The following is a 16,997-nucleotide window of genomic DNA, read 5'->3' on the forward strand; positions in this document are numbered from 1 at the left end:
TATATATATATATATATATATATATATATATATATATATATGTATTCTATTCTTCTTCTCTTCAATAAGGACTGGTTTCATCAACGAACAAATTGTTGCAACATCTCCATGTCTATCAAGAAGTGAAATGTGTAGCAGATATTACAGCTGAAACATTTGTAATTATCTTTGAAGGTCTCTATGGTGAGAATCTCCCAGGTAAATTTTTTAAAATTTCTTAAATATACACACTTGTAGATTAAAACACTGTATGTATTACATTATAATGTATATACAAACATAGATCAGTACTAGCTGTAATATGTTGTCTCAGACAAACTTCTCAAAGAGACTATCATGCTGAAAATACAGTTTTGCTCAGAGTGCTAGTGGACAAGGTGTTTGAATTTGATTTAGTCTCCTCAGTGACAAATACCCTCCCTGGGTGTTTTGTGTTAAGCCAAAAATAGTTATTCTGATACAATAATCAGTTAAAAAAAAAGATTATGATTTGTGCAAAAGCTAATGAAGCTAGAATTAATTTAATATACTCTCTCGAAACAGCCTTATGTTGAAATACTGTGTGTATAGCATAATGTGTACACATGAAATGGCTGTAGCTCTAATATTTTGTCTGAAAGAAACTTTTCAAGCAGACTTGTCTGTTAAGAACACTGAACTTTGCTCAGAATATCAGTGGATTACCAGACACAGTATTTCAACTTGATTTGGTGAGCTTGGTGACAAATATCCTGGTCATTCTGTGCTAAGTTGAAAATGCTTGTTCCTGTATAGAAATTGGTAATAAAAACAAAACAAAAGACCATTTATTGATTTGTGTGAAAGTTAGCCTAATTAGAATTAAATTAATACATGCACTCAGAGCAACTTCAAAATACTGGCGTGTATAGTATTTATAATGAGGCACAGGAGTGGCTGTGGTAAGTAGCTTGCTTACTGACCACATAGTTCCGGGTTCATTCCCACTGCGTGGCACTTTGGGCAAGTGTCTTCTACTATAGCCTCGGGCCAACCAAAGCCTTGTGAGTGGATTTGGTAGACGGAAACTGAAAGAAGCCTGTCGTATATATGTATATATATATATATATATATATATGGATGTGTGTGTATATGTTTGTGTGTCTGTGTTTGTCCCCCCTCCCCAACATCGCTTGACAATTGGTGTTGGTGTGTTTATGTCCCCGTAACTTAGCAGTTCAGCAAAAGAGACCGATAGAATAAGTACTAGACTTCCAAAGAATGTCCTGGGGTCGATTTGCTTGACTAAAGGTGGTGCTCCAGCATGGCCACAGTCAAATGACTGAAACAAGTAAAAGAGTAAAGAGTATACTAATGAATTTCAATTATCCATATTTGTAGATGAATACTTTCATTTTCACTTTTGACAAAGTAAACATTTTGTAAACAGGGTTTTGCTCAGAATGCTAGTGGATTACCAGACGTGGTGTTTCAACTTGATTTAGTCTACTTGTTGAGAAAAACCATGGGTATTCTGTGCTAAGCCAAGAAAAGTATTCCAGTATTCCATTCAATATTGTTGTTAGAGTTATGCAAATAGTTAAACAACTAGTAAAGGCTGCTACTAAAAGACAATGCACACAATGAAGTTCTCATCTGAATATTGTGTGCAATGGATGTCTTGAGCTAAACACTAGAATCTTCTGAATTTTGAAAACTGATCTTCAAATATTTTGGTTAAATTTTCATCTGCTGAGTTATTAATATCTGTCATATCAACATGTTGGCAAGCTGGCAGAAGCATGAGCATACTAGGTAAAATGCTTAGTAGCATTTCATCTATCATATGTTCATCATCATCGTCATTGTCGTTTAATGTCTGCTTTCCATGTTGACATGGGTTGGATTGTTTGACTGAGGACTGGCAAGCCAGGAAGCTGCACCAGGCTCCAGTCTAATCTAGCAAGGTTTCTACAGCTGGATGTCCTTCCTAATGCCAACCACTCTGAGAGTATAGTGAGTGCCTTTTACATTCCACTGGCACGAGAGTCAGTCAGGCAGTACTGGCATTGACCATGCTTAAATGATGCTTTTTATGTGCCACCAGCACAGGAGCCAGTTGGGTGGCACTGGCAATGACCATGCTCAAATGGTGCTTTTTACATGCCACCAGCATGGGAGCCAGTCAGGCAGCACTGGCAACGGCCACACTCGAATGGTGCTGGTCAGGTGGTACTGGCATCACCCATGACAATGACTTCACTTGACTCAGCAGGTCTTCACAAGCACAGTTCAAATTCCACTGAGGTCGGCACTGCTTGTCATCCTTCTGAGGTTGATAAAATAAGTACCAGTTGGGCCCTAGGGTTGATGTAATCGACTTAGCCTTGCCCTGAAATTGCTGGCCTTGTGTCAAAATTTGAAACCAATATTTGTCATATTGTTACTAGTATTATATGTTATCTAGATTGTAATATTTAAGTATCTGAATTCATTACCTTGCTTGTTATCATAAAAATCTTTAATGACACTTTTTGGAGATCTATCAATTACAAAACAGAATTTTCTCAGGCCTTGTGTGTAGTAATAGCAGTAGTAGTAGTAGTAGTAGCTAATAGTGGTAATGTTAATGTTGTTGGTATTAGAGTGACAGCTTGGTAGAATTGTTAGAGTGCCAGACAAAATGCTTTGCAGTATTTCTTCTATCTCTTTACATTTAGAGTTCAAATACTGCTAGGTGCCTTTCTTCCCTCCAAGGTCTGTAAAATAAAGTACCAATGATGTACTTGGGTTGGTGGAGTCAACTAATCCCCTCTCATCAAAACTACTGGCCTTGAGGCTAAATTAGAAGCTATTAAAGATAGAAAACTGGCTGACTCATTGACGTGTTGGAAAAGTACTTTACAGTATTTTATCTGGATGTTTACATCATGAGTTCAAATCCTGCTAAGAACAACTTTGCCTTTCATCCCTGTAGGGTTGATAAAATAAAGTACCAGCTCAATACTGGGGTTGATGGTAGTTGTTATACCCCACATCTGATGGGTGGTCTAACATTAGACCACACATTAGATGTTGTCATAGAAGTTAGTTGCTCTGAAAATGTGACCATCTCTTCCAAAATTAGTTAGCAGTAGAATATCTATGGACAACTGCTTTGAAACCTGCAGCAGCTTCTCTACCCTGATTGTAAATTTACCTGTGTATCAATAATCATTGGAACACATGGTTATGTAAGTAAATCTCTGAATAACAATCTGGAAAAGTTGCTTAGATTTTTCCATGGGTGAGGTTAAAAATAAGTGTTAATTTTAGAAATGATTTCAGTAAGGTTTGATAGATTGGCAGGATTGATAAAGTGCTGGACAAAGGTCCAAGTCCTTGCTGTATTTTTGCTGTGATCCTTAATATTCTGATTTCAAATTACACTAAGGTTGTCTTTATCCTTATTAGAAATCATTCTCTTCGAGCAAAAAGTATGTTAGTCATGGCCTGTAGATCTGGTTTAATCCAACTTTTGTGAACCAGAGTGCAAAAGGTCAGCTCTAATTGAACAGATCTATCACTGAAAGTGTTCGAAACATGACAATCCTGGTTTTTATTTTTATTATGCACTGTGTCTCTGGGAGTGCATTATTCAAAGCTTCCTTCCTTTTTGAAGACAGAAAAGACCAAGTTCACATTCACATGATCTGTTGGGTACAGTGAACCTGAAAGATTATTTTAGAGTGGTAGGAGTTCCAGTTCCTTAATATTATGTCAATCAGAGATAGCATATCTGTCCTTTGCAGGATGGTGTTCTTTTTCAGATGACAACCATTCTCAGATGATTTGGTACCTCTTCTACACAAATAGATGACCAAAAGTAATATAGAGTAAAGTTTACAGCACAAAAGTTCTACAAATACATGCAGTGGGCTTGAAATCACAGCCTATGAATCAATAGTCCTCTACCTTATCCACTCGATGTTTAGAGGGAGCAAAGATTTTTGAGGATGGTAAAATGTTTGTACTGATAAATATGGTAAATAAAGCTTTGATTTATCAAAGTGAACCTTTATTATTTTTTCTTTTTCCAGAACTCCATGGTAAGCCTCTAACAAAAGAGGACAATATCCATAATTGCCAAGTTGTAATTGATGCTTTAGCAACCAAAGTTCTGAATACTTCCCTTTCTCACATCACTGGAGAAAGCATTGTCAATGGAAACAGAATGGCAATTAACAACTTGCTTGAAATATTCACTGATTTGTTTGAGTTTCTTACTGAGAAGATAGAAGCTGTAGAAGATGTGGTTGATGATGGCTTAGAAGGTAGTTATTACTTCTGAAAATTTTTCTCTTTTTTTTTTAATTATTTTCGAATATTCTAATACTTTATTATTGATCGGAGGTGACAGATGATACCTCTCACTTGCAGTGACTTTGTAATAATCTTTGGAAAAAAAGGAAAAAAATTTTTTTTTCACACCATGTGTCTAGGCCTGGAGAAGAATTAACAGGTGTTCTCACTAGGAATTTGGGGTTTTTGAGATTTTCCTGCAGATATGAGGCTGGGTACAGTAGTTCCAGTTGGAAATTGAAACTGGATTATGGACTCAGTTTGTTGTGAATTTGTTACCCACGCCATTAGAGCCAATAAAAGTTGATAAGATCAAAAGCTCTCTTTGTTAGAGTACTAGATATAGTCAATTCAATTGACTGGAATATATTATACGTCATCATCATCTCTTTAATGTCCAGTTTTCCATGCTCACATGGGTTGGGCAGAATTTGGTGAGGTTTATTCAGCAATGAAATATTTAATATATATTTATCTCCATTCAGCTCTTGTCGTTCATCATCTTCAGTTTAACTTCTACTCTTCCATGCTTGCGTGGGTTGAATAGAATTTGTTGAGGTTGATTTTCTATGGCTGGATGTCCTTCCTGTTGCCAAATCTGTTTTTAGGCAAGGTAAAATTTCCCCATGGCCAGCCATGTTTTCAAGAAAGATTGGAAATGAAGGACACTGCTTGCATGATGATAATATTTGTATAAAACAATTGTGTAAAGTCAAGGCAAGGAGACAGTAACACACACACACACACACACGGTTAATTTTATTACTGGCCTTTGTGCCGGTGGCACATAAAAGCACCCACTACACTCTCGGAGTGGTTGGCGTTAGGAAGGGCATCCAGCTGTAGAAACTCTGCCAAATCAGATTGGAGCCTGGTGCAGCCATCTGGTTCGCCAGTCCTCAGTCAAATCGTCCAACTCATGCTAGCATGGAAGGCGGACGTTAAATGATGATGATGATGACATGAGGCAATTTGTCTTATTTTCAATCTTCACAGCACTCTGAAGGATGCCTCTTCTCTTCATGAGAAACATGGTTTAAAGGATCTTGACTAAAGACTTCAACACTTGTGATTATTATATTTACAGATTTCATTCAGGATAAGGTATTTTTGGAAGATTGGATTCACCAAAAACACATAGAAAATTATAAAGAGAAACTGTGAGTACCTTCATGAATTATTTCTCTTTATCATAATGTGGAAGTGAATTGTAATGGCAAGCTGAGTCACCAATTCTGGTTCAGTGTCAAGTTGGAACCACTTTTAATAATAACGAGGTGTATAATAATAATAACATTAACAAGCTTATTGTATGCAGTGCTCAGATGTCCTCATTGGAAAAGGGTTAGGAGAGAGGACAGAAAGTAGAAATAAGTCGAGTAAAGAAAGACAGCAATGGTAGCCAAAAGTGCATGCAAAGTACATAGAATAATACACAAAAAGACAGAATAGTGAACAGAAAAAGAGCCATGAAAAGGAAAGTGTACATAGGAAGCATAGAATTTTTGATGTCCTAGCAGCTAAGAATTAATGCAGCATGGGAAAATGTTTCTTAAATGTGTGTACAACTATTCTGAAGATTAGAGAATTAAGTGCTGGAGTACCATATTGTTGGTTAGTACCTCAGTGCTTGTGTCTCACACTTGTTTGGCATTTTAGTTTGGTGTATCACACAGCTGGTACTTCTGTGCTGAAATGCCACACTTTTAGTTGGTACCTCAGTGCTTGAGTACCACACTGTCAATTAGTACCTCATTGCCTGAGAACAACATGACTAGCTAGAAAATAATTATTTCCTGCCTGGTGAAAATGCCTGAACAGAGGCACCATCTCTTACAAACAGAACAAGATTGCAAGGACACAAAGCAAACATAAACTACACAAGTCCAGATCCAACTCTTTGCCTCCAGTCCCAACAGAGCATCATTGCCTGACTTGTGGCAGAGCCTTCTGAGCATGCATTGGATTGATTGGCCACATCTTCTCCCATATGATGTCCTTGGTCATTGTCAACAATGACATACGGACTAATAATAATGATAATAATAATGGTTTCAAATTTTGCCACAAGGAGATGAGTCAATTACATTGACCCCAGTGTTCAACTGGTACCTATTTTATCGACCCTGAAAAGATAAAAGTTGAAGTCGACCTTGGTGGAACTTGAATTCACAATGAAGCCACGGGCAAAATACTACTAAGCCTTTCATCTAGCACGCTAACAATTCTGCCAGCTCACCACCTATAATAATAATAATAATAATAATAATAATAATAATCCTTATTAATTAGACTGTTGGCTGAAGGTTTATTAATAAAATTCCTCACAGCTGGTTGGAGGTTAATAACTGGAATACCAGACTTGTAGTTTTTGATAATGCTGGAAATACCTTACTGTTGGCATAGTAATAGACTGTCAGAAAATTTGTGACTCTGTCCTGGAATATCAGGCACATGGCTAGTGTCTAAGTGTTAGGATGTTATACTGATAATTGGGCATCCGATTTGGAGTTAAGTTTGACCCTTGTTTTTCCCAAGATTCTAATGTAATGCAAATTTTACCAGTTATTACAATCTGTAGTATTCTAATATTGAAAGAATAAAATACATGTTATTAGTTACCTTAAATTGTTTATATTACTATTATACTGAGAACTTTATTATTGTCTTATCTAGTTCTTCTCCAGGAGCAACATCTGGCTGTTCTCGCTTTGCTTGGCAGGACAGTACCACAGTAGCAGAAAAGGAAGATGATCTGAAGACATTAGAACCAGGTTTGCTAATTTTAATATCTCATTATTCTGGATGACAGAATTGGTAGAACATTGGACAGAATACTTTGTAGTATATGGTAGTATATGTTCTAAATCATGATCCTGCTTTGCTCTTCAACCTTCAGAGGATGATGAAATATTTAAGCGTTGGGGTCAATACAATATATACAGGCGTAGGAGTGGCTGTGTGGAAAGTAGCTTGCTTACGAATCACATGGTTCTGCATTCAGTCCCACTGTGTGGCACCTTGGGCAAGTATCTTCTACTATAGCCTCGGGCCGACCAAAGCCTTGTGAGTAGATTTGGTAGATGGAAACTGAAAGAAGCCCATCGTATATATGTGTATGTATATATATATATATATATGTGTGTGTGTGTGTGTGTGTATGTGTTTGTGTGTGTGTCTGTGTTTGTCCCCCCAACATCGTTTGACAACCGATGCTGGTGTGTTTACGTCCCTGTAGCTTAGCAGTTCAGCAAAAGAGACCGATAGAATAAGAACTAGGCTTACAAAGAATAAGTCCTGGGGTCGATTTGCTCGACTAAAGGAGGTGCTCCAGCATGACCACAATCAAATGACTGAAGCAAGTAAAAGAGAGAGAGTAAAAGAGTAATCCATGCCAGCATGGAAAACAGGTTACATGATGAATATATATACACATATATATACATATATATGAGGGTGGTTCAGAAAGTAATGCAATTTAAATTTGCATTACTTTTCCTTCACCCTCACATATATGAGGGTCTGTCAAAAAGTGATACAGATAAAAACTGCATTACTTTCTGACTCACTGTTATCATCATCATCATCCAGTGTTTTAAGTCTGGATTTTGTCCCCGTTAATGGGTTGCTGGATCTACCTCAGTGCCATAGCAACTGCCTTCACACCATCTCACCAGCTTGCCTGGTTTTGGGCACCCTCCTTTTTCAAACTACTTTGAAATAAACTACCTTGTACAAGTATGCAATACACACACACACACACTTCTCTGAATGTGGTACCATAACAAGGTACTACATCCTCAGTCCAGTCACTAAAACCAGTAAAAGAAGACAAGAGTATTCATATTGCATTTTAACTTAGGCACATCACCACAAATTTTTGTGGTTGGGTTAGACATAATTTGATTAAACACAGTACTTGAGTAGTGCTTATTTCCTTAATCCCCAGAGGAAAGTTAAAGTCAGTTTCACAGGGATTTGAACTCTAAGCAAAAATTGACATAAATAAATAAATACAACAAAGCATTCAGTTCTCTGATTAACTATTTCTACCATTTCATTGTCTTCAACAGTATGCCTACCCTACCTGTACTAGCATTTTTACTTACCCAGAAGAATTTGTATTGCTTTGAGGAGTTTAACTGAGGATCCTTTCCATCTTATCTTTTGTACACAGCACACATCTATTCATCTCTACTACATCTCCACAATTTCACCAGACCTCCATTAATCGGTGCATCCCTTAAATTTTGTAACTATTTGGAAGATGGAAGGGATTTCCTGTGATAAATGTGTTCAGTGTCCTCTGTATCTAACCGTACAGAAGATGTCCTGTATTATTCTTTCATTCATTCAGCGTTTTTCTTTTACTTTCATGAAGATATACTCAATCGTACGATGACACTTAGATCATACCATGTTCCAGATGTTACTGAACCAGCTCCATCAGTACCATATCAAACTCCAGAAATTCTTCAACCTACATATCCACCAAAGCAAGTTCAAAGAAGTTCTAAAATTCAAAATAAAGTGAAAGAAGATTTTGTGCCTTTATTTAAGCCTCCAGAATATATCACCAAAGTTGATTCCTCTTGCCAAACCATACCATTCTATGACGAACCATTGAAAGATAAGAATTATCAGGAAGATTTAAATGGCCCTTCGAAGATTATTGGTTCAGGTAAAATTCTTAGAAATGTTTTCAAAGCCCTGCTTATCTATTGCATTCTGGATCCTCTGCCTCAGTGAAGCGCATTACGGCTAGATTCTTCTAGCCAACTTGAGGCATTGCATCAGTGACTAGCCTCGATCTTGCCTCTACTTCCCAAGGTTGATGGTGCATACACACATTCATGCACCCCTTGGCACCTTCAGCACACCAGATGCTCATTCCCTCACATTCCCATTGATCTTGTGGGACCCTGGCCTGTCAGTCAAGGATACACTTACATTTCACATTGGTGACTTTTTTGTTGCTTACATTCTACACTGGCCTCCATACTACGCTAATGGCTTACTACTGTATATTACTTTTTCAGACACAAAAACATCTTCATTTCCAACAAATATTAGAAGGTTAGTATTATATTTTTCACAATCTTCTCATTTTATTTACAAAATGTTTCATATTGCCAGTTCACACCAGAGTAACACAACATGCAAATAAGTCTTCTTTATTAAAATCTACTGGTTCCATTCCTTTCATATTTAATCTAATGGGTTTTTCTTTTTGTGTTTTGTCTGCATGGCTGTGTGCTAAGAAGCTTGCTTCCCAACTACATGGTTCCAAGTTCAGTCCCACTGCACAGCACCTTGGACAAGTGTTTTCTACTATAGCCTCAACCTTGTGAGTGGATTTGGTAGATGGAAACTGAAAGAAGCTTGCCATGTGTGTGTGTGTGTGTTTGTTTCTCACCACTGTTTGACAACTGATGTTGGTGTGTTTACATCCCTGTAACTTAACGGTTCACAAGAAAAGACTGATAGAATAAGTACCAAGCTTTAAAAAATACAAGTACTGGGGTCAATTCACTCAGCTAAAAATTCTTCAAGGCAGTGCCCCAGCATGGCCACAGTGTAATGACTGAAACTAGTAAAAGCTAAAAGACTGGGTCTAGAGGAAGGAGTAGTGTCCATGGCCTTTGCAGATGCTCCAAGACTGATTAAATTAATGCCATTAGTATTCCTTTTGAACTTTTGCAAACCAACATCTGAGCCAATTCCAGGGAGCCAATCTTCTCAGGAGAAAGGATTGGGCAGTGATTAATATAAGGCCTGGACTTAGCAAGAGTAATGAGGGGTGAGACAAGTGGCATGGGAATGTTTAACACATTAACTGCCATGGCCCATTACTGGAACTTATCAGTGACACCACATATTTCCAGCCATGCTGCATATTGTTTAATTACAAGGAAATGGAATTTTTTTGCATTTTTGTAATATTTCATAATTAAACTTTAATATTCTAACATTCGTCTCCTCAAAACCATGTCAAAGATACAGAATAAAATATTTTCTCAAATTATGAAAATGTATCACTAACTGGTGCATTTGGCAGTTAACATGTTAAGTTGAGGTGGTATGAACCCAATCAACATTCCACCCATGACAATCTCTTCTTTTTTATTATCAGACACTATATAAGTACACATTATCCAATTTATTCCCCCTTCCTTTTTTTTTCATTTGTAAGGTGTTAGAGTGATTTAAAGGAATTATGACGGCTCTATCTAGCCAATAGAGCAGCTGTGTAAAGTGTCCTACTTCTCCAATGCAGGGTATTTGGGATAGACCAAGAAGGATTTGGAATAAAGTCGTTGGATGGAACCAGAGTACCATGAGTTTATCAGATAAAATGATACAGGATTAGCCCTTCTTTGGCATTCAGATTACTCTCTCAAATGCAATGCCTATTTATTCACATTGTTTTGAAAGAATCTTGCATTATCTCATAGCTTTGAGATTTCAATGATGTGATTATTTATTTTTAGAACATTGTAGGGTGAGAGCCCAAATCTAGCCAGTTTGAACATAAAACAGGTAAAATATTTTGACCTGATATGGCTGGTTTACCACTGTGCCAAAAAGAAGCATAGAAATAGCAAGATGATAATGTTGAAGCAAGTGTCGATATTGTTTAAATGGTATTTTTCCAAATTCCATTATAAAATCTGAAAATTAGTCAAGATTCTCAGATCGATTTTTTTTCTGTTTTCTTTTATGTTCTTTAAATCGTTTTCGTTAATTTCCTGGTCCATTTATTTGTTTTCAATCAGTCATTTTCAGCAGACATTAACCCTGTTTTGATGCTTATATTTTTGTAGAAATTCTGACTCATCGACTCAAACGGAGAAATCCATCTATTCTGAATCGAATGATATCTTGGAGCAATACAGACCTGGACGCAGTACGGATCAGTAAGTGAATAAGATTTTACAGAAAGTCTAAAGTATTAGAAAGATAATGTTATCATCATCGTCATTTAACACTTGTTTTCCAATTCCCGTGATGTCATCTTCACTTCTGATGACACCAAAGCCCATGATTGTCACTGGAAACTTCATCTGCATAACTCTAGGCATGTCCTTAGATGAGACAAGGAGCCATCTGTTGTTGTGGGAGTTGATCTGGTCTTGGCAGAAATTCTTCTCGTTGGAGAAGAACCACAGCATGTGTAGTTCCAGTGGGTGTTTCAACTTGTTGATCAGCTTCTTGGTGTGTTTAAGTCACTTTTCCTGCATTGCCTTGGACAAACTTTCTATACTCATCTTGTATGCAAAGTAGCAAATGTCCTTATGCACCACCAGCCTGATGAGCTTTTCATCCACACCTTTGCATTGAATTGCTGGGATCATTGTTGATGATCTCCTGGATTTCAGCGACGAATTCCAGCATTCTGATGGTATCAGATCGACAATCATGGGTCTTCCTCCCTGCTGTCTCCTTGTAGTTGAATTCTGTATCTTCCAGCTCCTTTCTGACCTTTTCCACCATCCTTCTGTTAACATTGAGGAAGTGTCTGAAATCTCCTTCTTTGTCCTTCTGACGTAGATTCCAAGGACTCCTCCATGCCTCTTCCACAAATTGGGGGTTTAAAAATTTTCCATTGTCAATTATTCTGCAAAAAAATAAAGCACAAGTGGTTATTAAGAAGAAAAGGACCAACAAGAAAAGTAAACAGAATATGCATAAAGTTAGCTGATAATTGCAAACAAATACTGACCACACCCTGTGTGTGTGTATATATATATATATACATATACATATCATCATCAATAGAATCGGATACCGTTGCGACACATACTTAAGAAATGATCCTTAAAAGCATGGTCTTATATATGAGAGTATTGTAGTTCACTTGAAGCATTGTGTATTGTTTGTAAACAGTAATGATAAATAGTAATAATGTGTTTTGACTGGCACAACAATGCACTACAATAACAACAATGAATTTATAATAACTGGTGTAATTTAATCATCTATAGTCTGATATAGTATTTCGGAATATAAAAATTCCTTCTTCAGATATCACTAGGGATTGATCGGGAAAATCAATTGTAGCAGTGATTCAATCAATCTCTAGGGATATCTGAAGAAGGACTTTTTATATTCTGAAATATTATATCAGACTATGGTTGATTAAATTACACCAGTTATTATAGTACGTTGTTGTGCCATTCAAAACACATTAATACTGTTTATGATACATATATATAATTTTGACAAACCAAATACAGCTCAATGCTAAATATTTTGGTATTTGGATACGTCTGGATCATGATTTCTAGTTCTGGCAAAAAGCCTCAACCTTCATCGGTAAATTTTACTAACTGAAAAAAATGAAAAATTTTTCCAGTTGATAAAAGGAATTCCAACCACATTTCATGGTTTGCAACCTCAACAGCTCCTTTATAGGATCCAGTGGCTAAAGAAATCATCAGGAGGAACTACGTCCGGTTTCAGCCACTACTCCTCTATGTTTTCATTGTGGTGCCCCCCACCCTTTCGGAGGTGTCTCCAGCTCTGGTGTTGAGTGCATTTTTTTCTTTCTCCGTTTTTCTTTTGTTCTTTGGTTTCTTCAATGCAGCATCAATGAATGTCAGCAGGCGAATGACCATCCTACCAAATTTCCCTTTAAATGCTTGCCAGTATGCTCCAGCAGCCAGCACCAGCTAACTGTCATGTGACACTGTCTAATCTTCAACTGACCAATGGAGGGGAAGGGCGCGTAGTTTTGGCCCATGCCCTCTCTAAACCTGCCTTTCAACAGTGTCGTGTTAGTTTCAGTTCCAGCAGCCAGAGCCGACCAGCCAAAAGTCACCTGACAGTAAATCAAAACCATTTAATTCCAAGATTTATTTATGTTTAACAACTGAATGTATTTAATAAAAGCATCTAAATATGAAACATCATGAAAATTGTTCAAACTGAAGTCCTGCTTGAGTGACACATTTTGCCATTCAAGTCAATACAGAATTACAGATAGTGTTTATGGAATTTTGATTTACTGTCAGGTGACTTTTGGCCAACCTTGTACACACACACACACATATATATGTATCTATTCTTTTATTCTTTTACTTGTTTCAGTCATTAGACTGTGGCCATGTTTAGGCACCACTTTGAAGAATTTTAGTTGAACAGAACAACCCTAGTTCTTATTTTCTTTAAGCTTGTTATTTATTCTGTCAGTCTCTTGCCAAACTGCTAAGTTACAGGGACATAAACACACCAACAAGCAGTGGTGGGGGACAAACATGCACACACACTCACATAACAAGCTTCTTTTAGTTTCCATCTACCAAATCCATTCACAGCTTTGATTGGCTTGAGGCTGTATTAGAAGACACTTACTCAAGGTGCCATGCAGTGGGTTTGAGCTCAGAACCATGTGGTTAGGAAGCAAACTTCTTACCACACAGCTGTGCCTCTATATGTATCTATGTATGTTTGTAAACTGAAGTTCTGACTGCATTTGCATCATGTTATGTCTTTGCTTTTTCTCTAGACTATTGGATATGATTGAGTCAGCATTAAAACAACTAGAAATTGAAAGTCAACCAACATGCTACAACAAGATTCATCAGAAACAAGTACACTTTGAAGATGTATATAAACCTAAGGAGAAAAGTTTCCATCAGAACCCTATTGTCTGTCATGATTGGAAAAAAAATAAACAATTACAAGTAAGGAACCTTCTTTTTTATGCTCTTGTTGAAGGTAAAAATCCTCATTGCTTGTCATTTATTACTGAGGAAACTCCTTCAAGTATTTTTTTTTTTATATTAACCTTTTCGTATTCAAACCGACCATTTCCAGCCCAGATATTCTACCTGTTTTATGTTCAAACCATCCAGATCTGGCTTCTCACACCTACCCTACAATGTCATTCTAAAAATAGACAATCAAATCAAATCAAAATTTCAAAACTCTGAGAAAATGCATGATTAATTCAAAACAATGTGAATAAATAAGCATTACATTTGACAGAGAAATCTGAATGCTAAAGAGTTAAAAAATGTTCACAAAGTGGAATAAAATATTTTGCTGTGAAGAAGAGAAGTCATAGCATTTGAAGCAGAGCCAAAGCCCTTCATTGCCCTTACAGCCCTTACAGACATGAACCAGAAAAGTAATCACAATTATATTTTGATACCAAGCCGGACTGCATGTCAATCAAACAACTTTATATCACTGTTACATTTTTTGCTGCATTTGTTTTATGTTTTTGTTGTTGTTGCTGTTGTTTTCATTTTTAATTTATTTTACATCTGCCATTTTCAGTTTCTGAAAAAGAACTACTCGGAAGACCTTGCTCAGTTTTCAGAAGATGTTAAGGTGACCCTGAAAAATGAAAAAACTGCTGCTAACATGAAAGTAAGTAGTTTTGTATTATTACATCTGTTTCATCATAAATGAATTGTATTTGTGTTTCTTGACATAGTTGTACTTACTTGTATTTGCAACAGCATTCATCTGGTGGGGTGGGGTGGGGTAGGGGGTTGAGCCAGCTCTGATTGATGAGTTCACCACATCCCTCATAAATGCTGACCACATTCTGTTTAACCTTTGACATTTCAACATTAACCTGTCTTAGTTTCTGTTTAATATTGTTTCAATATTAATATTTTTGTATCAAACCTTTTATTCAGAACATTTCCACATAAACGTTTATTTCTTCTATTTTTAGGAATATCGGAATCCTTCTAGCACCTCAGTAAAGCATCAAAGACCTTTGATGAGACGTTCAGGTAAAACACTATCAGGTGACTTTGTTTTTATATTTGGCTTGCAGGATTCTCGATGTGAATTCATGTAGAATCAAGTTTTGTTGTCTTTAGAGAGTAGAAAGAGGGCAAGTCACTAAGTCACTGAAAAGATCACAAACAACAATAAAAGAACTTTGACTAACAAACAAACAATCGATTGTTTAACCAGTATATTAAACAAACAATCGCTTAGTTAGTTGGTTAGATATTTAATCAAGTGACTGATAATTAAGAAGTGGAATTGAACCTGTATGTGTGTTATTATTATTGACATAAGGCAGCAAACTGGCAGAATCATTACCATGCTTCGCAGCATTTTGACCGTCTTTACATTTATATGTATCTGTCACCCACCAAGTCTACTTTCTCTGTTAACCTCCTGTGATGCCACTGCACTTCTTGTGTGTCCATAGTTTGCACTGGTTAACACCATATGGAATTTCTACCTATACCTTTTCTCCATATCGAAAAGGACCTTTTTCCTGAAGGGATTAGTAGTTTGTCTATTTTGTTGCTTACTAGAACTAAAGTCTTTGCTCAATTAACTTTGAAGCCCTTTGATTCCAGGTTTTGCTTCTACAGCTGGAATTTCATTTTTAATTCTAATGCAGATTCAGGTATAAGAACAAGGTCTTCAGCATATAGACATTCTCGTGGGCAATTCCTCTGTTATGGCCTGGAGGACTGATAAATAGAGGTGGTCAGACAGCCCTCATCAGCCATTTGTCTAACCCAAGCTTCTTCAGTGACCACCAGATGAGTGAATGAGTGACCCTGACAAGAGCTTTCTCCATGTCAACAAAGGCCAAGTACAATGCTTTATTTTTGGTTAAATATTTCTGCTGTGGTTGCTTTACTATGAAGAGAGCATCAGTAGTATTTCTCCTTGGCATGAAACCAAATTGCATCTTATCTAGGTTAATCTTCTTTCTAATTAGATGAGCTATAACCCTTTCTGTAACTTTCATCACCTGGTCTAACAATTTGATACCTTTGTAATTACTTCTGTCTTTGGTATCTCCTTTACCTTTGTAGCAGTTGACTATAATCCTGCTACACCAGTCATATGGTATGACCCCTTTCCTGGACAACCCGATTATCTATACCGGTGATTTGACCATATCCTTCACTATCTGATATTTTAAGCATCTTGGCAGAAATTCCCAATGGACCTGGGGCTTTCCCTGTCCTCACTCACTTTGATTGCTTGATCTTTCCTACTGCTGTTAACTAGGATAGCTATTCCCTCTGTTGGGTCCACATTAAAAAGGCTCTTTCTCCCATGTATTTTTCACTTTTAATAGCTTTTCATAGTAGGATTTCCATGCCTCTTTCTTTTCAGAATCATTAAGTACAAGCGTATTGTCATCTCTCCCACTCTTTTATACATGTGTGTGTGTGCGCGCGCACACACACACACACACACACACACACATCCAATTTCAGATATTTGAATGCTGTCTTTAATGCAGTAAAGTGTTCCCTTGATGATCTGTTATGGTTAATAATCCATTTGCACTTAGAAAATCCAATGCAGAGATTTCAAAAGCCATGATGGTGAAATGATAAAACCTTGTTGACATAATTTCTCACATATGAATAAATAAATAAATAGTATATATATTTATTTACACACACACACACACACACACACACTTCTGTAAATATATGTATTTTGAAATGTAAACATGCTAACAAAACAAAAGAAGGCTTGGCCACTTATTTCTCTGTATGTAATCAGTCTCTCTCTCTCTGTCTTCCCTCATGAGGAGCAGTGAAGAGTAGAGGGAGGAAGTGACACAAATCTGCTGTGATGTGTAACTTGTCCTCATCTGGATCAGGCTCTTGGACAGATCTCTAACCAATATTTTTGTAGCATGATTTTTCACTATAAATAAACATCTTTTCAATTTTTTTTTTTTTTTTTTT

At 36.8% G+C, this 16,997-nt stretch overlaps 1 protein-coding gene and 1 pseudogene across 1 annotated transcript in view; one reads left to right on the forward strand and one right to left on the reverse strand.

The window, feature by feature from the left end:
• Positions 1 to 16,997, forward strand: part of LOC128249266 (centrosomal protein of 95 kDa-like) — a 41,550-nt gene that overhangs the window by 5,710 nt on the left and 18,843 nt on the right. The window contains exons 3-12 of the mRNA XM_052972327.1: positions 70 to 198; positions 4,038 to 4,271; positions 5,387 to 5,459; positions 6,976 to 7,073; positions 8,681 to 8,980; positions 9,339 to 9,375; positions 11,124 to 11,216; positions 13,808 to 13,985; positions 14,584 to 14,676; positions 14,990 to 15,065. Coding sequence (XP_052828287.1) covers positions 70 to 198; positions 4,038 to 4,271; positions 5,387 to 5,459; positions 6,976 to 7,073; positions 8,681 to 8,980; positions 9,339 to 9,375; positions 11,124 to 11,216; positions 13,808 to 13,985; positions 14,584 to 14,676; positions 14,990 to 15,065 — 1,311 coding nt within the window. The remainder of the gene's footprint in view (positions 1 to 69; positions 199 to 4,037; positions 4,272 to 5,386; positions 5,460 to 6,975; positions 7,074 to 8,680; positions 8,981 to 9,338; positions 9,376 to 11,123; positions 11,217 to 13,807; positions 13,986 to 14,583; positions 14,677 to 14,989; positions 15,066 to 16,997) is intronic.
• Positions 12,038 to 12,133, reverse strand: LOC128250063 (small nucleolar RNA U3; annotated as a pseudogene).

Source organism: Octopus bimaculoides, chromosome 1, assembly GCF_001194135.2.
Source record: "Octopus bimaculoides isolate UCB-OBI-ISO-001 chromosome 1, ASM119413v2, whole genome shotgun sequence".
In the NCBI taxonomy this organism is placed as follows: domain Eukaryota; kingdom Metazoa; phylum Mollusca; class Cephalopoda; order Octopoda; family Octopodidae; genus Octopus; species Octopus bimaculoides.